Source organism: Puma concolor, chromosome D3 (assembly GCF_028749965.1).
Source record: "Puma concolor isolate L17-30 chromosome D3, mPumCon1.1.hap2, whole genome shotgun sequence".
NCBI classification, from domain to species: Eukaryota; Metazoa; Chordata; class Mammalia; order Carnivora; family Felidae; genus Puma; species Puma concolor.
Window position 1 is genome coordinate 35388049 of NC_141678.1, and position 24087 is coordinate 35412135.

Genomic DNA, 24087 nt, shown 5'->3' on the forward strand with positions numbered 1-24087 from the left:
AATCCATAAACTTTTAGAACCAATAAATGAGTTCAGTAAGATCATGGAATAGAAAATCCCTACATACAAATCATTTATATTTATATATACTAGCAATGAAAAATCCAAAATGAAATTAACTACAATAGCATCCCAAAGAATAAAACACTAATAATTTAGCAAGAAGAGCTCAAGATTTGTACACTGAAAACTACAAAGTATTGCTGATGGAAACTGAAGGTTTAAATAAACAGAGAGATATTCTCTAGTGATAAACTGGAAGACATACTGTTAGGATGTCAATACTATCCAAATGGATCTACTCAATAAAATCCCTATAAAAATCCCAGCAGGCTTTTTTGTAGAAAATTTCATAAAATTTAGATGGAAATGCAAAGTACCTTAAAAAGTCACAATGGTTTTAGAAAAGAACAAAGTCTGGAAACTTAAAATTCCTGATTTTGAAAGCAGATTTGGGGTTGCCTGGGGTTGGTGTGGGAATAGGGACTGAATGCAATGGGCATGAGGCTCTTTTAGCAATGATGTAAATGGTGTAAACTGGATTGTGATGATGGCTGAACAACTCTATAAATTTACTAAAAATCACTGGATCATACACTAAATGAGTGAAATTTAGGGTATATAAATTACACCTCAATAAAGCTATTAAAAACAGTGTTTGTATACAATGTTCACCACAGCTCTATTCTTGTTTGCCAAAAACTGGAACCATTTCAGATGTTCTTCAACAACAACAAAAAAGACTAAGGGGGAAGAAAAGACATAAAAAGGAAAAACAAAACAAAACACAACACCAAAAAGAAAAATTAAAAAATAATGTGTAATGGGGCGCCTGGGTAGCTCAGTCGGTTTAAGCATCCGACTCTTGATTTCAGCTCAGGTCATGATCTCACGGTTTGTCAGATCAAGCCCCATATCAGGCTCTGCAATACAGTGCAGAGCCGGCTTGGGATTCTCTCTCTGCTCCACTCCTACTGATGCATGTGCACACGTGCTCTCTCTTAAAATTAATAAATAAGCTTAAAAAAAGAGATACTGTGTAAAATTAACTACAGAAGAGACTAAGAACAGTGAGACCAGTTAGGAGACAATTGCAGAAGTCTAAATGAAGGTTCTGAGAGCCTAAATTAAATAGGAGTGAAGAAGGATAGATGTTAAAAGACAATCACAGGTCGCTGCCAATCACTAACAATAAACAACAAAAACTGTTAACATTTACTGAGCATATATTATGTAGCAAGCATTGCATTAGGCACCATACTGATGCCATTTCATTGTCACAGCAATTCTATAAAGCAGTCTTGTCTTCCAATACAGAGAGATACACTGAGGCTAGAAAAGTCATATAAATTTATCCAAGGCTAAAGACAAGGAAAATGGAACTGCTACCGTGTATGTGTTTTGATACTGGGGGTCAGGAAGTGGAGAAAGAAATGCCAAATGACTGTGATGTCTTGGATTTTTTTTTCACCCCCTCTCAATGATTATTTCATAAGTAAATATGCCATATTAGTAAATGTGTTATCTCAGGGAATGAAAAACAATCTTATCCCAGGAATCCAATTTAATTTTAAAGGAATTAGATAAATGGTTTGGATTTAACTGGCATCCAACTGTTTTTATTTTATGGGTAATTACTAAAATTACCAATGGGGAGTTTTTCCCAGTTCCAAAAGAGTCAACCCATCTTTAAGATAATCATATACCTTTCTTCCATATGGTTTTTCTACCATATTGCTGTCACTGTCAGAATTTTCACTCTGAACTGGTTTTGTGAACCCAGATTTGGGCATCTTATAGCTGTTCAGCTAGCTTCTTCTTTTGTCAGTCTTCTCATCCTGGATCTGTAAAGAATGGACATAGGAGGGTTATTTGTATACATCTGCAGTAAAAACCTACTTAAAAGTATACACCACAGTTAATGTAACTTGTTATTCTCTGTCTTTGTAAGTCCTAAAGTAAGGTTTCATTTAAGAATTTGAGCTTCTAAAGTTCTCTTGTTTAAGTCCATTCAATTTGTCACTGAAAAGAAGAAAAGAGAACTACTTTTATATTTTTTTCCACCTTCTCTAGACTAATACCTAATCTCCAGTTTTCCAGGTAACCACAAGCAGCAGAAGTGAAAGCAGTGGCAAAGGGTTTGTCATTTCAGCCTGTCTCTAAAGGTAGAAAGTTCTAACAGATTCTCTGGTAGTTCAGTATTGGTCTGGAATTTACTTCTGAAGACCCAACCAAGAATTGGATAGGTCTGGTTGGCAATTTTACCATTTTAGATTATATTTATGAAACCGTTCCAAGTTAAAATTCTTGGGAGTGTTTATTTTCCTTCACAGAACTCCCAGACATCTCTAGAGTCACTTTATCAATCTATTCATTGACTGAATTCCTACCATACTGTAATTATGTCATATATCACTTTCTTTCTAACTTGTTCAGTTTTCTGCCTCCTGCTTTGCAATAGGTCAAGGACCCTGATAGAAGCCTAAGCTTACATTTTAGACCCCCCCAAAAAAATTCCAAGCAGGGAGTTTTAAATATAAAAAGGGAAGTCACGGCACCTGAGTGGCTCGGTTGGTTAAGCGTTCGACTCCGGCTCAGGTCATGATCTCACGGTTCATGAGTTCGAGCCCTGCATCAGGCTCTGTGCTGACAGCTCAGAGCCTAGAGCCTGCTTCGGATTCTGTGTCTCCCTCTCTCTCTGCCCCTCCCCTGCTCATACTCTGACTCTGTCTCTGTCTCTCAAAAATAAAGATTAGAAAAAATTAAAAAAAAAAAAAAGGGAAGTCATGAGACTAGACCAGTACTGCCATCTGATGACCTACGAGCTACATGTGGCTGCTGAAAGTTAAATTAACTAAAATTAAAGTAACTACTGTACAATACAGATACATTCCTATTATCACAAAGAGCTCTACTGTATACTACTGAGCTAAACTGAGGTTGCTGGCCAACAGAAGCAAGACTTGGACCACAACAATAAACAGAACAGACCAGCGTAATTTTTAGTTTTCATGCTATAAATTTCCTATAGATGAATATTATAGGTCTAAGTAAAGCTACATTCTAGCATCTAAGTGAATTATTAAACAGAGGATTAGTAAGATCTTCTGTGTTCTTCGAATTGTTCTACTGGTGATTTAAAATATTTGATTTCGGGGCGCCTGGGTGGCTCAGTCGGTTAGGCGTCCGACTTCAGCTCAGGTCATGATCTCGCGGTCCGTGAGTTCGAGCCCCGCGTCGGGCTCTGTGCTGACAGCTCGGAGCCTGGAGCCTGCTTCGGATTCTGTGTCTCCCTCTCTCTCTGACCCTCCCCCGTTCATGCTCTGTCTCTCTCTGTCTCAAAAATAAATAAACATTAAAAAAAAAATTTTTTTTTAAATAAAAAATAAATAAAATAAAATATTTGATTTCAATAGAAACAAAACCCAAAGTCACCTAAATGAACTGAGTTAGCTTGTAAATTATCAAAATTAGATTAAATTAATCCAAACATAGCCAAATCAGACTACATTCCAACAGAAAAAAACTGCCAGAGTTCAAATATTTCAGATCTTTTATAGAGGAGGAAATAAACTTGAATAAGGAAACTTTTTTGATACTACACACCAGGCAGAGTTTACCTTGGGGTCATGCAACTGTTTCAACTGATAGCATATAAACAGAATCACTTAAACATAGCACTGTCCTCAAAACTAGCCCTGTGTAAAGCTTACAGTTAAAATTAGGAGTCATATATAATCAGAAGAATTCTGACTCAAAAGCAAAATGGATCTACATAGTATCACCAGGCATTAGTCTAGGTGAGATTTATAAAGATAAAGCACTTTGTAGATCAAGCAAAGCACATTATTGGTGAACGAAGGAGTGTCATGAATATTTTTTTAAGAATATTTCAGATAGAGGGGCACCTGAGTGGCTCAGCTGGTTAATAAGCATCTGACTCTTTATTTTGGCTTAAGTCATGATCTCACAGTTCATGGGATCAGGCCCTGTGTCGGGCTCTGCGCTGACAGCATGGAGTCTGCTTGGGATTGTCTCTTTCACTCTCTGCCCATCTCCTGCTTTCTTTCTTGCTCTTCAAAATAAACAAATATTTTAAAAAAACCATACACAGCAATATAATATATTAATAGACTATATGTTAGGAAAAGCTTACGTTATCTTTCAATCACCTTATTTGGAAAACTTCAGAATAAAAACCAAAATTAGATTCTAAAAATATTACTTCAATCAACTAATATTAAGCATTTAATACATGGTTCTGTGACCTCAATATATAATGTAAAGCCAGATCAACCAATACAATTATACACAGGATAATCAAAATCACCCTAGGTAAATTAAAATGGAATATTTTAAAATATAAAAATAACCCAATAGAAGCAGTAGAAGAAAAACTGAAGAATGAAAAACAGAAGGAACAAACAAAACAATGATAGACCTAATCCAAACATACCAATAATGATATGAAATGCAGATGGACTAAACACACCAATTTAAAAAAACTGTCAGATTGTATGCCTGAAACTACTGTAACACTGCATGTGTTAACTATGCTGGAAATAAAGATACAAACAAACAAATAGGAAAACTGAAAAAGAAAAAAACAGACCATCAAACAGGGGGAAAATGACCATACTATGAGCTATTAACAAGAAATTCATTCATATGTAATTCTATAGGTAGGTTAAAAAGTAAAAGAATGGAAAAAGATATGCCATGCAAACACTAATCAAAGGAACATTGGGAGTAACTACATTAATATCAGACAAAACAGTTCTCAAAGAACTTTACTTATTACACACTGATAAAAGGATCAGCTCACTAAATGTATATGCAATTACAACAGAGCTTCAAACTACAGGTAGCAAAAATTGATGAAACTGACAGGAGAAATAGACAAATTCATAATTATAGTTGTAGGCTTCAACTACTCTCAGTAAGACAGAAAATCAACAAGCATATATAAAAGAACTGAAAAACGCCATCAATTCAAATCAACTGGATCTAACTGACATTTGTATAAAAATGTATCCAACAAAAGAATATACATTCTTTTCAAGGGCACACAGAATTTTACTGAGATAGGCCATGTCATGAGTCAAAAACAAACATTAATAAATTTAAAGTAATTAAAATCATATAAATTTTGTTTTCACATTATGAAGAAATTAAACCAGAATCAAATATAGAAAGATAACAGGAATATATCCAAATTTAAAAATAAAGAAGAATCAGTAAGACTGAAAACTGGTTCTTTAAAAATAAATAAATACATAAAAAAATTTTAAAAATTTGCCATCTCTGGTAAGACAAATTAGATATAAGAGAGAAGACCTACCAAAATCAGCAATAAAAGGAGAGCATCCCTACAGATCCTACAAACACATGAAGGGGTAATAAGGGAATATTATCAACAACTTTACACAAATAAATTCAACAAATTAAGTGAAACAAATTTCTTGAAAGGCACAAACTACCACAGCTCACTGAAGGAAGGAATCTCAGTGGCTCAATATTTATTAAAGAAATTGATTTCATATTTAAAAACAAAGAAGACTCTAAGCCCAGGTGGCTTCAGCGGTGAATTTCACAGAACATGTAAAGAAGAAATAATGCTAATTCTACATACCCTCTCCTGAAAGATGAAAGAAGGAGGAACATATTTTATAAGGCAGGCCATCAATATCCTGGTACAAAAGTCAGAGTAAGTCTTTTATAAGAAAACTACAGATCCATATAATATCTCATGATCATATGCCAAAAAAAATCCTCAATAAAAATACTAGCAAATTAAACCCAACTATATATAAAAAGGACAATCCATCATGACCAACTGGGATTTATCCTAGTAATTCAAAGTCAGCTTAATGTGTGAAAATCAATCTGTGCAATTCACTGTATTAACAGAATAAAAGCCAACTGATAGTCTCAACAGATACAGAAAAAGCATTTGATAAAACTTCATACTCATCAATGGCAAACAACTCCCAGTAATAGAACAGAACTCGAATGCTCTGTCTCCTAAGATCAACAGGGAGGAAAGAATGTGCACTCTCATCACACCTCATTATCTTTCCCCCACTGGCTTTACTGAGATATAACTGACAAAAACTATTTATATTTAAGGTGTACAATGTGGTAATTTGATATATATACTGTGAAATGATTACCACAACCAAGCTAATTAAAACATCTATCATGACACCTAATTTTATCTGTGTGTGTGTTGTAAGAACACTTAAGATCTATATTCTTGGCAAATTTCAAGCATACAGTATTATGAACTAGTCACCATGCTATATACATCTCCCCATTTCCCCCAGTCCTCAGCTCCTAACAACCACCATTCTACTCTCTGTTTCCATGAGTTCATTTTTAGATTACACATATAAGTGAGATCATACAATATTTATCCGTGTCTGGCTTATGTCACTTAGCATAATGTCCTTTAAGTTTATCCATGTTGACACAAATGGGAGGATTTCCTTTTTTTAATGATTGAATAATATTCCATTGTAAATATGAAGATTGCATCTTCTTTATCCATTTATCCATCAACAGACACTAAGGTTGATTCTATACTTGGCTATCATGACTAATGCTGCAACACACACATCGGACTACAGATACCACTTTGAGACACTGATTTCATTTCCTTTAGATATATACCTAAAAGTGGGATTGCTGGATCAGACAGCAGTTCTATTTTTAATTTTCTGAGGAACCTCCATGCTGTTTTCCATAGTGGCTGCACCAATTTACATTCCCAAGAGTGTACAAGGGACCTTTTCCACCATACTGTCACCAATACTTGCTATCTCTTGCTTTTTTGTTAACAGCCATCCTAACAGGTGTGAGGTGAGATCTCATCATGGCTTTGATGTGCAGTTCCCTAATGATTAGTGATGTTGAGCACCTTTACATATACTTGGCCATTCATAGGTCTTCTTTGGAAAAACGTTCAGGTCCTTTGGCCATTTTTAAATTGAGTTTGTTTGCTACTGAGTTGTAGGAGTTCCTTATATATTTTGGATATTATTTCCTTACCAGATGTATGGCTTGCATGTATTTTCTCCCATTCTACAGGCTGCCTTTTCATTGCTACCTTTGCTGTGCAAAAGGCTTTTAGTTTGATGTAGTCCTACTTGATGATTAAAAAAAAAAAACAAAAAAACTCCTGGAGTGCTTATCAAAATACAGATTTAGTAGGTTTGAAATGGAGCCAGGAATTTGTACTTTTAACAAGTATCCCAGTGGTTCTTCATCATTAGGAAAGTTAAAAAACCAACTTAAAGTAGTATTTGAACTGATATTATAAAAAAAATCTCATTAGAAAATGATTCGCTCTGTTTATTTAAGACAGGAGATTTCTCGATCATATTAAACCATATATATACATAACATGCATGCATGCAGATGTGTGAAGTACCATCTTCATTTAAAAATTCACTACATCAGGCAGCCTGAGAGTCTCATTAAAAAATTTTAACTGTCATTTCCTTTTTTCACAGGATAACTCTTCGTGAGAGTATTTTAACTTACAAGATTGATCCTAAAGAGCATTCAAACACTGGTATCATATGTATTTTGTTCTACTGATTATTACTTATGCCATAAATGCTCCATAGCTTTCTTTTCTTTGATCTGTTTCCATTTTTCTGGGAAGTATGTGCAGCAACTATTAGTTTCTTCTCATCTTTAACAATGTCTTCTCTGGAAGTTTATTTTTCTCTCCCATTCTAGATAGAATATTTATTGCTTCGTCAGTTACTGCCCTCTGTAGATTTTTTTTTTTAAGAGAGCAACTATGTGTACACATGAATGGGGGAGAGGGGCAGAGGGAGAACCTTAAGTAGGTTCCACATGCAGCACAACCCTGGAATCATGACCTAAACCAAAATCAAGAGTCAGAAGCTTAACCGACTGAGCCACCCAAGTGCCCCTAGATTTTTCAGTTTAAAATAGTCGTAATGGAAGCTTGCAAACCACAGTTTATATTCTTTTAGATTATAAGTAGGAAATGACCTAAGTTTTACACAATCCTTTACATTTAAGTAGAACTTTAAACAGTATTTTCCAAACTGGATTTTTCAAAGCCTCCTTCACTGGGATCTCTAAAACCTGCTTTTGATGCTGGGGTGGGAGTAGGGATCACATAACTGGAAGAAAACTATTGTATTTTAAATCTCTTGACATATGTAAGGTGATAAAAAAAGATCCTACCATCCATCCACCTTACCTAATCCTTCTTCCTAGTAGAAAAAGTATTCTATAAGCAAACTTTCTTGGGTTATATGTGCATTTGCTTTAGCAAAAGGAATCTGACCAACTCATTTTTGGGGACAAAATGCACAATTCATTTTGGGGGGGACACATGCATACGTATCTAAAACATCCAGTTATTGGAAATTTTCAAAACTTGCTGACAAAAATGAGTATCACTACCCAAAATGTAAAGTTTAACCAAGCAACTGTAACTAATTTAATAAGTAGCAACGTGAGTAAACTAATGCTAAGTTATAATTTAATAACAAGAACAGCAGATTGAAACAACACAGCTAACTCCAGACAAGAACAGTGATACATATAAGCATTCTCCTTTTTTTTATTTTTTTAATTTAAATCCAAGCTAGTTAACATATAGTGTAATAATGGTTTCAGGAGAATATAGTGATTCATCACTTACATGTAACACCCAACAAGTGCCCTGCTTAATGCCCATTACCCATTTAGTCTATCCCCCCACCCAATGACCCCTCCAGCAACTTTCAGTTTGTTCTCTGTATTTAAGACGGATAACACCCTTCTTGAAAGTGGAGGTAACTGCAGTGATGCCAAGTCTTGCTTGACAGATGTCTTAGTATAACAAAACTGATTCTTCAGGAAATATTAGTAAGTTGCTCTTTTTTATGACTTACTCTTCATCCTAAGGCTAATAATTTGGAGAACTTTATCTTCCTATCACAGGATACAAAATCGCTTATAGGAAGAGGCCAATCATTGTGGAGAAAATGCTCTGAAAAAGTAATCAAGAAGGAAATAAACCTTGGGACCAATCTGTAGGGAAAAGCTATTCAACATGACAACAGAAGGGAGGGTTAAGGAAAAAATTCAAGAAGACAAGACTCTGGTAGACTATATGCAAGAAAGGGACAAGAGGAAAAAACACCTCCAGTTGGCAGGATGGCTAGAAGAGAACTTTGGAGACAGGAGTAGATAACAGAATTTGTAAAGTTGTTATGCTATGGACATAAAGATTACATAAAGTGTGAGTGCAGCTGCTCTGGAAACCAGTGTGGAGGTTCCTCAAAGAATTAAAAATAGATCTACCCTATGACCCAGCAATAGCGCTGCTAGGAATTTACCCAAAGGATACAGGAGTGCTGATGCATAGGGGAACTTGTACCCCAATGTTTATAGCAGCACTCTCAACAACAGCCAAATTATGGAAAGAGCCTAAATGTCCATCAACTGATGAATGGATAAAGAAATTGTGGTTTATATATATAATGGAATACTACTTGGCAATGAGAAAGACTGAAATCTGGCCTTTTGTAGCAACGTGGATGGAACTGGAGAGTGTTATGCTAAGTGAAATAAGCCATACAGAGAAAGACAGATACCATATGTTTTCACTCTTCTGTGGATCCTGAGAAACTTAACAGAAGACCATGGGGGAGGGGAAGGAAAAAAAAAAAAAAGGTTAGAGAGGGAGGGAGCCAAAACATAAGAGACTCTTAAAAACTGAGAACAAACTGAGGGTTGATGCGGGGTGGGGGGGGGGTGGGTGATGGGTATTGAGGAGGGCAACGGTTGGGATGAGCACTGGGTGTTGTATGGAAACCAATGTGACAATAAATTTCATATTTAAAAAATAAATAAAATAAAATGAAAAAAAAAAAAAGAAAATCTCCAGAAGTGTTCCTCCAAAGAAACCAAAGAACTCAAGAATCAAAGAAACCTCTGTACTTTGAGATCAATTCATAGTTTTTTAGCATTCAGTGAGCACTGGACCCTTGAAATCAATGGTTTAAACATTTTTTTTTTCTGCTAGTAACTGTATCTTCCAACTAGAAGTCTGACTTAAAAATCTTTCATAGCGGTTTCATAAAACACCAGAGGGTATCAAAGTCTGTCAGCAAATCTTTCCCAATTATCAGATATGCTTAACTTTGCTACTACAGCTCCATTACCTACTTGGCAATTAGTTTTCATCCTTAAAGAGTACACTTTTACCAAGGTATGGGTGGCAGGAAGAAGGGAAACATTCCTCTAAGTGGGGTAAGATAAGCAGAAGTATTAAAAAGAAAAAAAAAAAAGTCAGGGGGAAAAAACACTCAAGAGAAAATAAACAGAACAAAGTACTGAAACCAAAACTTAGTAATGGATGAACACAAACTACACAGATTAAAAGTTAACTGAAATCTAAACACAGATGCAACAAGCTGACATTTTATAAAATGGTTTCTTTCCCTCATTTCAACCCTGCCTAAAATGACTTTTAAATTAAAGACAATCAAATGTGTTGGCATTTGTTTTTAGCTTTGATGAGATGCTCTTTGATTCACATTACTGCTTCTAGAACATTTCAATTTACTCAAAATATGCTGTTCTTTTAGGCTCATGCCACCCGGTAATTCAAACTTGCCTGACTACCAGAATGCTTTTTTTTTTTTTTTTTTTTAAAGATACAGATGCCTAGCTTTATCTTTAGAACTACTGAATCAGAATATCTTAGAGGGGAGATAAATACCACTTTATAAAAAGATTCCTTTAGTGGCTGCAAGGGGCTAGGGAAAGAGGGAAAGAGGGAGTGACTGCTTAATTGGTATATGGTTTCTTTTTGGGTAATTAAAAATGCTCTAGAGTTAGATAATGGTGATGGTTGCACAACAATGTGAATACACCTAAAACTATTGAATTGTACACTTTAAAATGGTTAACATGGTGAATTATATGTGGTCCCTGGTGGTATAAGTTAACAATTCTGAAGCCACCATACAGTTGAGCCTCGAACAACATGGGTTTGAACTGCGCAGGTCCACTTATATGAAGATGTTTTCAATAGATATATAGTGTGTATATATATATATATATATATATATATATATATATATATATATATAGTACATATAGCATTAAGTGTCTCCTGTATGCATAAAATATGTAGATACTAATATATTTTACCATTTACTACCATAAATGGTAGTAACTGTGCATGGTTTGAACTGTGCAGGTCCACTTATATGCAGATTTAAAAAAATATATGTATATATACACACACACTATATATAGTATTAGATATCTCCTATATGCATAAAATATGCAGATACTAGTAAATTTTACCATTTACTACCATTTGCAGTCAAGAAAAATGAAAACAAATGTAAAGATATAGTATTTAATACCTACATAAAATTAACTGTAGCACATATATCTTTTACGAGTGTAATAATTTCACAGCCACATCCTGTTGCTACCACAGTGGGCTCATGCTGCAACTATCCACTTAAAATGCTGTGTCACACTAACCATCTATATAAGAATTGCACATTGCAGTAAAAACTGATCTCTCGCGGTTCTCCCTATTAGTTGTTACATTTTTAAGCAGTTAAAAGTGATGTGTGGATTTTCAACTGTGCATGGAGTCAGCACCCTTAGCCTCTGCGTGTTGTTCAAGGGCCAACTGATGATGTATTCTGGAAATGAACACTTCAGTAAATGCAGAGTGAATGGTAGGAGCCATGGTTCTCACTGCTGGAGTGGGAGATTGCAGAAAGGCAAGTAAGGAGAAGAATGGAATGTGGTAATGAATTATTGTTTGAGAGAATGTGAACTCATGTTTAGTTTAGTGTAGACACAGATGGTTTCCTACAGTAGTATTTATAGATATGCATATGGAGAATTAGTTTACACACACAGATTTCCTTCTCATGTCAGCTAGCAAGCCCAGAAGCAACAACAAACACTCCAGTAGCAATGAGAACACCTAACACTAAGAGCTTGGTTACTAGTACCTTACTCCAATAAAAGAAACCAGGGCTTAGAAAAAAGGCTGACTCTGGGGCTGAGATAGTAAATATACAAGATGAGTTTGGAGACTCTTACATTGCTATGAAAAAGTGCTCACAATTGCAAAAAGTGTACATAAATACATAAACTGAACAATGGCAATGTGTCAAAAGGATACAGGTGTCAACTGAAAGAGGTCCCAAGTGGCAAAGTCAGAACACTTTCAGCAACAGAAAAAATAAGTCAAGTAGTACTGGGTTATAACCCAAGGTATAAACATCTGTGTCCATCCTGATATAAGTGACTGAACAAATTAAAAAATGGGAGAGAACACACGAATTTGCCACAAAGAATTCCAGGTAGTTTATATAGATATTCTGTTCTCAAGTGTGGGCTGCACAGAGTGACTTCCTACCAAAGAATATGGTACAAAAAGAGGGAAAAAAGAGTAACCTGAAAAAACAAAATACTATCTTAGCAAAGTGATCAAAGTTAGCATCTACAGTGAGAAGTCATGTTGATAGTATGTATCCTTGACGAGATAGAATGAAAATGGCATTTTACCTCTGTGATCTTCCTTCCAAAAACATATAACCCTAGTCTAATCACAAGAAAAACATAAGACAAATTCTAATAGTGGGGCACCCTACAAAAATGCCTGACCAGTACTCCTTAAAATGGCCAAGACCATGAAAACAAGGGAAGTCTGAGACCACCACAGCCAAGAGGAGCTTAAGACAACATGATGTTTAAATGTAATGTGGCATCCTGGATGGGATTCTTGGAACAGAAAAATGACATGAGGTGAAAAAATATATAGAAATGTGAATAAAGTATGGATTTTAGTTAATAATAACGTCAATAATAGCATTACTGGTGTATCAATTATGACAACTCTACCATGGTAGGTAATGTAAAACACTAATAGAGAAAAATGGTGTGAGGTATATACACAAGATTATATAGGAACCCTGTGCTGTCTTTGTAATTTTACTGTAAATCTAAAACTATTCTGAAGTATTTAAAAAAAAAAAAGTTCCCCAGATATTTTAATGGTGAGGGAGTCATTAAACAATATTGTCTCTACCCTTTTTACTGCAAGCACCTACATACCTCCCTCCCAGTCACTTTACCTCATATTGAGTTTTATCACTTACAGCCTTAATCTTTACCTCATATCCCTCCGCCATCATGGTTTTCTTCAAAGTTCATGTCTATACCCCATCTCCTACTCTCATCCCTTAGATCTTGGACTCCTATCAAAAACTTTTTCACCCCACTTTAGCCACTATTTCTCCATTTTTTTCTCTTCAGAATTTTGTTAGTATCCTTCGCAATTTTTCTACTGTGGTATTTATCATTTTTCTATTGTTTTGTAAAAGAAGAAAAATGATACTGTCATTTTTGTTGTGTGCGCACACGCACACACACATGCGCATCTCAGAGATGTTATGGGTTTGGTTCCAGACTACTGCAATAAAGTGAAAATCATAATGAAATGAGTTTTTGGTTTTCCAGTGCACGTGAAAGTTATGTTTACACTATACTGTGGCCTATTAAGTTTAAAAAAATGGATATACCTTAACTAAAAAATACTTTATTGCTAAAAACTGCTAACCATATTCTGAGCTTTGTGTTGTAATCAGTGATCACAGATCACTATGACAAATATAATAATGCAAATGATTGATACATGGCAAGAATTACCAGAATGTGACACAAAGACACAAAGTGAACAAATGCTGTTGAAAAAATGGCAATGCCAGGCTTGCTTAATGCAGGATTGCCACAACATTTAATTTGTAAAAAAAAAAAAAAAAAATCAGTGTCTGTAAAGCGCAATAAAGCAAAGTACAAATAAAATGAAGTACACCTATGTATATATGTTCAATTATATGTAATTTAAATTGTAGTTTAATTATAATAATTATAATTATGTATATATAATTACACATAATTTAAATTATACATAAAATTTAGCCTGTAGTTAAATATACCTAATATAGAATTTACCACTTTAACCATTCTTTTATTGAGGTATAATTGACATGTAACACTACATTAGTTTCAAGTGTAAAATGTAATGATTTGAGATTTGTAAATATTGTGAAATGATCACAATAAGTCTAGTTAACATCTGTCACTGCACATTACAAATTTTTTACCTCATAATGAGAACTTAAAAACAATTTTTTTTAATGCTCTTATTTTATTTTTGAGAGAGAGGGGGAGAGAGACAGAGGGCGAGTGGGGGAGAGGCAGGCAGAGAGGGAGACACAGAATCCAAACAGGCCTCAGACTCTGAGCTGTCAGCATAGAGCTGGATGCCGGGCTCAAACCACGAACCATGAGATCATGACCTGAGCCAAAACCGGACGCTTAACTGACTGAGCCATCCAGGCGCCCCTTATGAGAACTTTTAAGATTTACTTAGTGACTTTCAAATATGCAATACAGTATTAACTATGCCATACATTACATCTTTATGACTTTTATTTCCTGGGTGTTTTTTTTTTTAATCTTTTGACCCTCTTCACCTCTCTCTCCCACTGATTACCCTCCACCTCTAGCAACCACTAATCTGTTCTCTGTATCTATGAACTTGGTTTTGTTGTTGCTGCTGCTGCTGTTGTTTTTTAGATCTCAAATATAAGAGATCATATGGTACTTTTTGTCTGACTTATTTCACTTAACACAACTGCCCTCATGGGGTACCCATGTTGTCGCAAATGACAAGATTTCATTCTTTTTTATTGCTGAATGATACTGTGTGTGCACATGTGCACACGTGTGTGTGTATTGTAGGGGCTTAGGTAAGGCCACCCAAAATCTACCACAATGGCATATCAAGTATTTTGAATTGAAGCTACCTGGAAAACAGCCAATGCAAGGGCTTTTAGACACTCTTTTCTCCCCCTGAGCACAGGAAATTTATCTCTCACACAAAAAGCACCTTCCGTGTACTAAGAAGCAAAACGGCATCCTTATCACCAGAGACAGGGAATTTAATGCTGAGACAGCTGTAGAAACAAACCTTGTTCCTTTTTACTAATGTCCTACCTCAGCCCAAATTTCTCTTGGAATTCCTAATTAAAACTCCCAAATGTATTTTCTCCACCCTCTCAATTCCTCACAAATTTATTGTCTTTGTCTAAAAAGTATAAAAACTGCATGACTTGGTCATTTCTTATATCTCATTTCATTTTGGGGCCCCCATGAGCACATAATAAAACTTTAGTTTTTTTCTTCTGTTAATCTGTTCCACGTAAATTTAATTCTTAGTCCAGCTACAAGACCTTAAGGTGTAAAGGAAGAATTTTTCCTTTTCTACAGTATATACCATAATTTCTTTATCCATTCATCATTGAACATTCCATATATTGGCTATTATAAATAATGCTACAGCAAACATGAAGGTGCATATATCTTTCTGAGTGTTTTGTTTTCTTTGCATAGATAAAAAGTAGAACTGTTCGATCATGTAATAGTTCTTTTAATTTCCTGAGGAACCTTCATACTATTTTCCACAGCAATTGTACCCATTTATAGTCCCACCAACAGTGCATGAAAAAGGTTCCCTGTTCTCCACATCCGCACCAATACTTATTTCTCATCTTTCTGGTAACAGCCATCTTAACAGGTGTGAACAGGTATCTCTTTATGGATTTCATTTGTATTTCCCTAATGATTAATGATGTTGAACATCCTTTCATGCACTGCTGACAACCTGTAAGTCCTCTATGGAAAAATGTGTATACAGATCTTCTTCTCATTTTTCAATTTTTTTATGTTTATTTATTTTCAAGATAGCGTCAGTGGGGGGAGGTGCAGAGAGAGAGGGGGACAGAGGATCTGAAGTGGGCTCTGCACTGACAGCAGTGCGATGTAGGGCTCAAGCTCATGAACCATGAGATCATGACCTGAGCTGAAGTCAGATGCTCAACCAACTAAGCCACCCATGCACCCCAAGATCTTCTTCCCATTATTTTTTTATTTTAGAGAAAGAGCACATGTGCAAGCAGGGTGAGGGGCAGAGGGCAAGAGAGAATCTTAAGCAGGGCTCAATCCCACAATCCTGGGATCATGACCTGAGATGAAATCAACAGTTGGTTGCTCAACAGATTGAGCCACCCAGGTGCCCCTCTTCTTACCATTTTTAAATTGGATGCCTTTCTTTTTTGCTAGAGTTGTAGGAGTTCTTTAGATTTTTTAGGTATCAGCCCCATCAGATAAATGATTTACAAATATTTTCTCCAATTCAGTAGGTTGCCTCTTCACTTTGTTGATGGTTTCCTTTCCTGTGCAGAAGCTTTTTAATTTGATGTAGTCTCAATTATTTCTTTGCTTTTGTTGCTTTCATTTTTGGTGTCAGATTGAAAAAAATCATTGCCAAGACCTATGTCAAGGAACCTATGTTTTCTTCTAGTTTTATGGTTTCATGACTAATTTTGATTGGATTTTTGTGTATGAGATAGTCCAGTTTTCCCATTACCATTTATTGAAGACACTATCCTTTCTCCATGTATATTGTTGCTTCCTCTGTTGTAGATTAACTGACCATGTAAGTATGGGTTTATTTCTGGGTTCTCTATTCTGCTACAGTAACCTCTCTGCCTCTTTGTATGCCAACAATATACTGTTTTTAATTACTACAGCTTTGTAATATAGTTTGAAATCAGGGAGCATAATGCCTCCAGCTTTGTTCCTCCCGAAGACTACTTTGGCTATTAAGGTCTTTTGTGGTTCCATAGAAATTTCATAATTTGTTCTATTTCTGTGAAAAATGGCATTGGAATTTTGATAGGATTGCATTGAATCTGTAGCCTGCTTTGGATAATATAGACATTTTAACAATACTGATTCCTCTAATCTATCAGCACAACATCTCTCTCCATTTGTGTTATCTTCAACTGCTTTCATTAATGTCTTCTGGTTTTCAATATACAGGGCCTTCACTTCTTTGGTAAATTCCTTTCGGTTATTATTTCTTGATGCAATTGTAAATGAGACTGTTTTCCCAATTTCTCTTATACCTCCTTATTACAGAAATGCAACAGATTTTGTATATTGACTTTATATCCCACTACTTTACTGAATTTATTTACTAGTTCTAACAGTTTTTTTGGTGGAATTTCCAATATACAATATTATATCATCTACAATGACCACTTTTCTTCCTCCTTCCCAATTTGGATGTCTTTTCTTTTTCTTGCCCAACTGCTCTGGCTAGGACTACCAATACTGTGCTGAATAAAAGAAGTTAAAACGGGCAATCCTTGTCTTGCTTCTGATGGTAATAGAAACGCTTTCAACTTTCCACTCTTGAATCTGATGTTAGCTGTGGCCTTGTCACATATGGCTTTATTATGCTGAAGTACATTTCATTTACACCTGGTTTGTTAAGTGTTTTTATTTATTTATTTTTATAACAAATGGATGAGCTTTATCAAATGTTTTTTCTGCATGTATTGAGATGATCATACGATTTTTATTCTTCATTTTTCAGTGTGCTATATCACACTGATAAGAGGGTGTTGAGCCATTCCCATATCCCCGGAACAACTCCCATCTGATCATCCTATATATGATCCTTTCAATGTACTGCTAATCTGGTTTGCTAATATTTGTTGAGAATTTTTGCACTTACATTCATCAGGGATACTGGCAATTTTCTTAAGGTCTGGTTTTGGAATCAGGAAATGCTGGCCCCATGAAATTATTTTGGAAGCGTTTCCTCCTGTTCTATTTTGTGGAAGAGTTTGAGAAGGACTGGTAGTAATTTTCTCTCTGAATGTTTGATAAAATTCACCAGTGAAGCCATCTGTTTATAAGCCAACTTACCCTTTGACCCCCTTCACATTTCGCCTAGACCCCACTCACCACCTCTGACAACCAGCAATCTGTTCTCTGTATCTAATGAGCTTCATGTTTTTGTTTTAGATTCCATATGTAAGTAAGATCATATGGTATTTGTCTTTGTCTGACCTATTTCACTTAGCCTACTGCCCTCAAGGGCCATCCATGTTGTTGCAAATGGCAAGATTTCATTCTTTCTATGGCTGAATAATATTTTATTGTACGTGTAATATACCACATCTTTATTTATCAATGGACACTTAAGCTGTTTCCATATCTTGGCTGTTGTAAATAATGCTGCAATGAACAGGGCTGTCTCTGGGCTTTCTAGTCTGTTTCAACACTCTGTCTTTCCATTCTTCTAGCAATACACTACTGTTTTATTTTAGTTTTTGGCTTTGGAGGATTTTATTTTCTATACTTTTTTTGTATAGCTTTGTAATAAATTTTAGTCCCTCATCATTTTTTTCTAAATTATCTTGCCAATTCTCACCAAACAAATTTTAGAATAATTTTGATAAATTAAAAATCTTGACATCTGGGTCAAGGTAATAAACATAAAAATTAAACCACAGAAATACTAGAAAAAAAATCTTTAAGATGGAGGTCTTTCTAAAATGGGATACAGAAGCTGAAAATCATTACAGACATTTGAAGAATTTTTTAAAGCATTCAAAATCCTTGAAGAGAGAAGAGTAAGACTATGCAGTAAGACTAAACATAACCAAGAAGTAGTACAGAGTAGAAAAGTATAATAGTTGAAGTAAACATTCATACATATTTATAAAAATTAGATAAATGTTAGAATGGATAAGCCAAAGAATGAATTAATGAGCTAGAAGATCAGGTAGAGGACAGCTGCAGAAAGCATTAAGAAGACATTTGAAAAACAAACAAAAAAGGAAATTATTAAAGTTAAGAGATATGGAAGTTAGAAGTGGCAGAATCCATATAATAAAATTATCTGAAAGAAAAAAATGCAGGGGTGCCTGGGTGGCTCAGTCGGTTGAATGTCCTACTTTGGCTCAGGACATGACCTCACAGTTCATGAGTTCAAGCTCCACACGGGGCTTGCTGCTGTCAGCCTGTTAGGGCAGAGCCTGCTTCAGATTCTCTGTCCCCCTCTCTCTGCCCCTCCCCTGCTTGCATTCTCACAAAAACAAATACTAAAAACAAACAAACAAACAAAAAACAAAAACAGACTGACCTATTTAAAAGAAATACAAAAATGGAGAAAATATTTGAAAAAATGACCAATAATTTTCCAGAATTGAAGAAAAGATGAAATACCTCAGATTAAAAATTTTGGAATACATTCTGGCATACAGATTTCCAATAAATAAGTATTTGTTGCATGAATGAATCAATATGAATCCAAGTGCCAAATAAGACAGAAAAGCAACTACACCCAGACACATTATAAACTGGAAAAGACACACAAAAAATTTCAAAATCTTCTAGAGAGGAACTACAGGTCATGTAGACAGCAGAAGAAATCAGATTGATATCAGGTCTTCCAAAAAGCAACATCAGAGGCAAAAAAAAAAATAATGTAGTATTACTTTCAAAATGTTAAAGGAAAAGAATTTTGAACCAAAAATCTGTAATCAAATTAATCTATCATTTAAAAGTGAGAGTTAACTAAAGATATTTTTAGGCAAAAAAAGACCTTAGAATGTTTACATACAAACACCCTGTTGAAACTACTTTTACATAGGCACTCAAATAAGAACTGAAATAAATCTATGAGGACGCTATGTGATATGTGGGAGTAAGAGTAACTAACCTAATAAAGTACCTCTTATATAAAAAGTAAGAAAAAGGACAGTTGGATGCTTAAAGAATACCCCTAACAATCCAGAACTAAAATTCAACAGAACATCAACATGGCTACTGGAAAACTGAGGGTGGGAGATGAAGTGGAGGAGGAGACCAGAGGAAAGTGAGAAAGCAACTGAAGTGCTCGTCTTGTTTGGAGGAAGATATATATGTTATATATACGTTATATATACTTCATATATGTGTGTGTGAGAGACATTTAAAAACTGTGGAAAATAACTAGCAGTTTAGTGAACAGAATGTAAATAATTTCCAATGTGTTATTACAATAAATGAAAATGGATTAAACTCATTAATTAAAAGATACAGAGTCTCTTGAAGCTAGATAAAAATAAGACTCAGCAATATGCTTTGTAAAAGAAACCACAAAAGATACTAAAAAGATTGAAAATAAAAGCACAGTTAGAAAATATATCAGGAAATATAAACCGAGGCAAGTAGTCAAACTTTGTTTGTTTACCCCATTCATGAATAATTCAGACCTTTCCTGGTCTGGGCTCAGTTCCGTGACATTCCTAGGCCTGTTGACTCCACCACCGCATTAAAACTCACAGGCTAAGGAGTATCTGTTTCCTTTATAGGAAAGGTCTTCACTTTGTTTCCTATTTTGACTTGGAGTCCTTTTTCCGTATTGGGCACCTGCAAATTCTCCTTTCTACCTTTCAAACTCAGCTCTGTATTTTTTATGTTTTATTTTTACTAGCATTTCCATATAGTTAAAAGGAAGAGAGCTTTTCCAGTCTAGCAATTTGTCCAGAAGTCCCCAGAACATCCACTTTAGATTATAAACAACTGAAAACAAAATCCAAGTTACCTAAATTCTTCATCTATATTATAAAATGATAAAGCTCAATTGATAAAGTTACGAAAAGTAATAAAACGGTATCTTAGCACAGTCCTTGGTACATATAAAATATCGAAATACTGCCCTCTATACTTACCACTAATTTTACATTCTACCTGAAGAAAGACAGAATCATAAGCATGGAATGAAAATTCCATTTTTCCTGTTTCAGCTTTCACTGGATTGCAACTGCTCTGGGGGTAAAAATGCTTCCTCCAAAATTGTTGTGAGGGGGGAAAAAAAAGGTAACTAGTAAAGGACATGATCCTTAAGAGTCATTCAGTCATTAAAGCAATGATCCTTAAGAGTCATTCAGTTAGAAAAGTGATTTCTCCATGATTTCATCTTGAAACCTAAAATCCAAAACACTATTCTGAGACCTACCACTGACTTTTTAGTTGACCTTCATCATTTCTCAGTATTTGTTTCTTCTTGAAAGTAAAACTAAGCTACGTGACAATGAAGACCTCCTATCCTTCCAAAATTCTGATTCCAGAGTATAAGAGAGTAAGAGAATTAGAATAATTTTTTTTTTTCAACGTTTATTTATTTTTAGGACAGAGACAGAGCATGAACGGGGGAGGGGCAGAGAGAGAGGGAAACACAGAATCGGAAACAGGCTCCAGGCTCTGAGCCATCAGCCCAGAGCCTGACGCGGGGCTCGAACTCACGGACCGCGAGATCGTGACCTGGCCGAAGTCAGACGCTCAACCGAATGCGCCACCCAGGCGCCCTAGAATAATTTCTAATATATAGAATATAATTTCTAATAATAGAATAACTCCAAATTCTATTTTTCTATGAATGCAAAAATGACAGCTTAAGTTATTAAAACATTATGACATCCTTATTTGCTGTTTTCCCCCATGCAAAAAACTGTAATCCATTATACATAAATACCAAGTATTTCCTACTTAAAAACCATGCCGCTTAATTCTCACATTTTAAAAGTGGTTCTAGAGGCACCTGGGTGGCTCAGTCAATTAAGTGTCTGACTTCAGCTCAATTCATGATCTCACGGATTGTGAGTTCGAGCCCCACATCGGGCTCAGAGCCTGGAGCCTGCTTCAGATTCTGTCTCCCTCCCTCTCTGCCCCTCCCCTGCTTGTGCGCTTTCTCACTCTTAAAAATAAACATTAAAAAAATTTTTTTAAATAAGTAAAAGTGATTCTAAAAAAATAATGAAAAAGGCCTCAAAATAAATGGTCATGTTTCTGGGATAGTAACTGGACTTTCCTTTCCTTAACTACTTAAACTATTCAAGTGAGAATTCAGTCTGTGAAAGTGGACTGTGCTCACAACAATATTTTCTGGCATCCATTCCATAACATTTTCCCAAAGAATATGACAGTTGTATTCTAGACCAAGAAATTAGTATCATAAACATGACAAATTTAACCAACAGCATGTAAAATAGGAAGACAAACACCCTTTAAAAACAAATTATCTTCAACAATGTCCTTAAAACAATGCTTTTAAAAGTCCTTAAGGTAAGTGTTATCAGGTGGCTCAGTCGGCTGGGCAGCTTGATTTCATCTCAGGTCATGATCCCAGTGTCGTGGGACCTAGCCTGTGTCGGATCCACGCTGAGCATGAAGCCTGCTTAAGATTCTCTTTCTCTCTGTCACTCTGCCTCTTTCTCCTGCTTGGGTGCTCTCTCACTCTCAAAAATAAATAAACATTTAAAAATTTTTTTACGTATTTATTTTTGACAGAGAGAAAGAATGCAAGCATGCCGGGGGAAGGGGCAGAGAGAGGGAAGGACAGAGAATCCATAGTGGCCTCTGTGCTGACAGCACAGAGCCCCATTTGGGGCTTGAACTCAGGAACCTTGAGATCCTGACCTGAGCTGAAGTTGGACGCTTAACCGACTGAGCTACCCAGGCGTCCCTAAAAAGTTTTGAAAACTCCTTAAGGATCGGGTGCCTGAGTGGCTCAGTCGGTTAAGCATCCAACTCTTGCTTTCAGCTCAGGTCATGATCTCATGGTTCCTGAGCTCGAGCCCCACACTGGGCTCTGTACTGGAAATGCAGGGCCTGCTTGGGATCCTCTCTCTCCGCCCTCTCTCTGCCCCTCTCCCGCTCGTGCTGTCTCTCTCTCTCTCTCAAAATAAACTAACTTAAAAAAAAAAAACTCCTTAAGGAAATTTGTAGTCTATTTTATACAGGTCTATATTACCTTTTATAGTGATCATGTACTACTTGTATAATCTGCAAATGAAAATTAAAAAAATAATAAAGTAGGTCAACATCCACTTGGTTTGCCCTGGAGAACTACAGTGTGGTGGTGGAAAGAATAATGACATGATGGGTGAAAGACTGCTTCAAACAAGAAGTAGAGGAAAAGAAATAAAAGGTACACCTTTATGTATTCTATATTTTCTAACCCGCCCACCAGAATAGGAAAGGAAGCAAAAGATTCGGACAGAAGCTCAATCCAGTAAATATAGGCTGCACTTTTGGGTTGGCGCTGCTAAATATTTTATCTTTCAGAAATCTGAGCATGGCAGGTCATTCAGAAGAATATTCAAAGTAAATACAAGATAAATGGTCAATATGGTTTAGCTATATATTTGTATTACCTTCAAAATCCCACAAAAGTAAACTTATGGTATAAAACAGAGTAGCATGTAGAGAGCCCAATGCTTGAAATATAAACAACCAATATCCACTAATCCCAGCCAAGTCAAGCAAAACATACTAGGAGAAATTTAACAAAACAAGAAAAGTACTAGAAGACCTTAGTGCTCATTGCAACTGTAAACAAACTCTTTGGGTTTCAGTTTTCTCTATTTTTTATTTCATTTTAAAATTTTTTTAAGGTTTTATGTTCACTTTAAAATTTTTTAACATTTATTTATTTTAGAGAGAGACAGAGAGCAAGCAAGCAAGGGTTGGGCAGAGAGAGGGAGAAACAGAACTTGAAGCAGGTTTCAGACTCTGAACTGTCACACAGAGCCCGACACGGAGCTCAAACTCGCAAACTGTGAGATCATGACTTGAGCTGAAGTTGGATGTTTAACCAACTAAGCCAACCCAGGTACCCCATATTTTTTTTAACGTTTTTTCATTTTTTGAGAGACAGCAAGACAGAGCATGAGTGGGGCGTGGCGGTGCAGACAGAGAGGGAGACACAGAATCTGAAGCAGGCTCCAGGCTCCGAGATGTCAGCACAGAGCCCAACATGGGGCTCGAACTCAACAAAGTGAGAGATCATGACCTGAGCCGAAGTCGGACACTTACCAGATGGAGCCACCCAGATGCCCCATCAGTTTTCTCATATTATTATTTATTTAATTTTTTTTAATGTTTACTTATTTTTGAGACAGCGCAAGACAGAGCGTAAGCTGGGGAAGGGGCAGAGAGGGAGACACAGAATCCAAAGCAGGCTCCAGGTTCTGAGCTGTCAGCACAGAGCCTGACAAGGGCTCGAACTCACAAGCCATGGGATCATGACCTGAGCCCAAGTCGAAGCTTAACAGACTGAGCCACCCAGGTGCGCCAGTTTTCTCATTTTAAAGTGAGGTCCATTCC

The 24087-nt window shown here is 35.9% G+C and overlaps 1 protein-coding gene across 3 annotated transcripts in view; it reads right to left on the minus strand.

Annotated features, from left to right (window-relative positions):
• The window catches only part of ANKRD12 (ankyrin repeat domain 12), a 129017-nt gene that overhangs the window by 91938 nt on the left and 12992 nt on the right, over nucleotides 1–24087 (minus strand). For all 3 annotated transcript variants that reach the window (XM_086682461.1, XM_086682459.1, XM_086682460.1), the window contains exon 2: nucleotides 1707–1844. In XM_086682461.1, the coding sequence (XP_086538587.1) occupies nucleotides 1707–1793 (87 nt within the window). In that variant the 5' untranslated portion in view covers nucleotides 1794–1844. The remainder of the gene's footprint in view (nucleotides 1–1706; nucleotides 1845–24087) is intronic.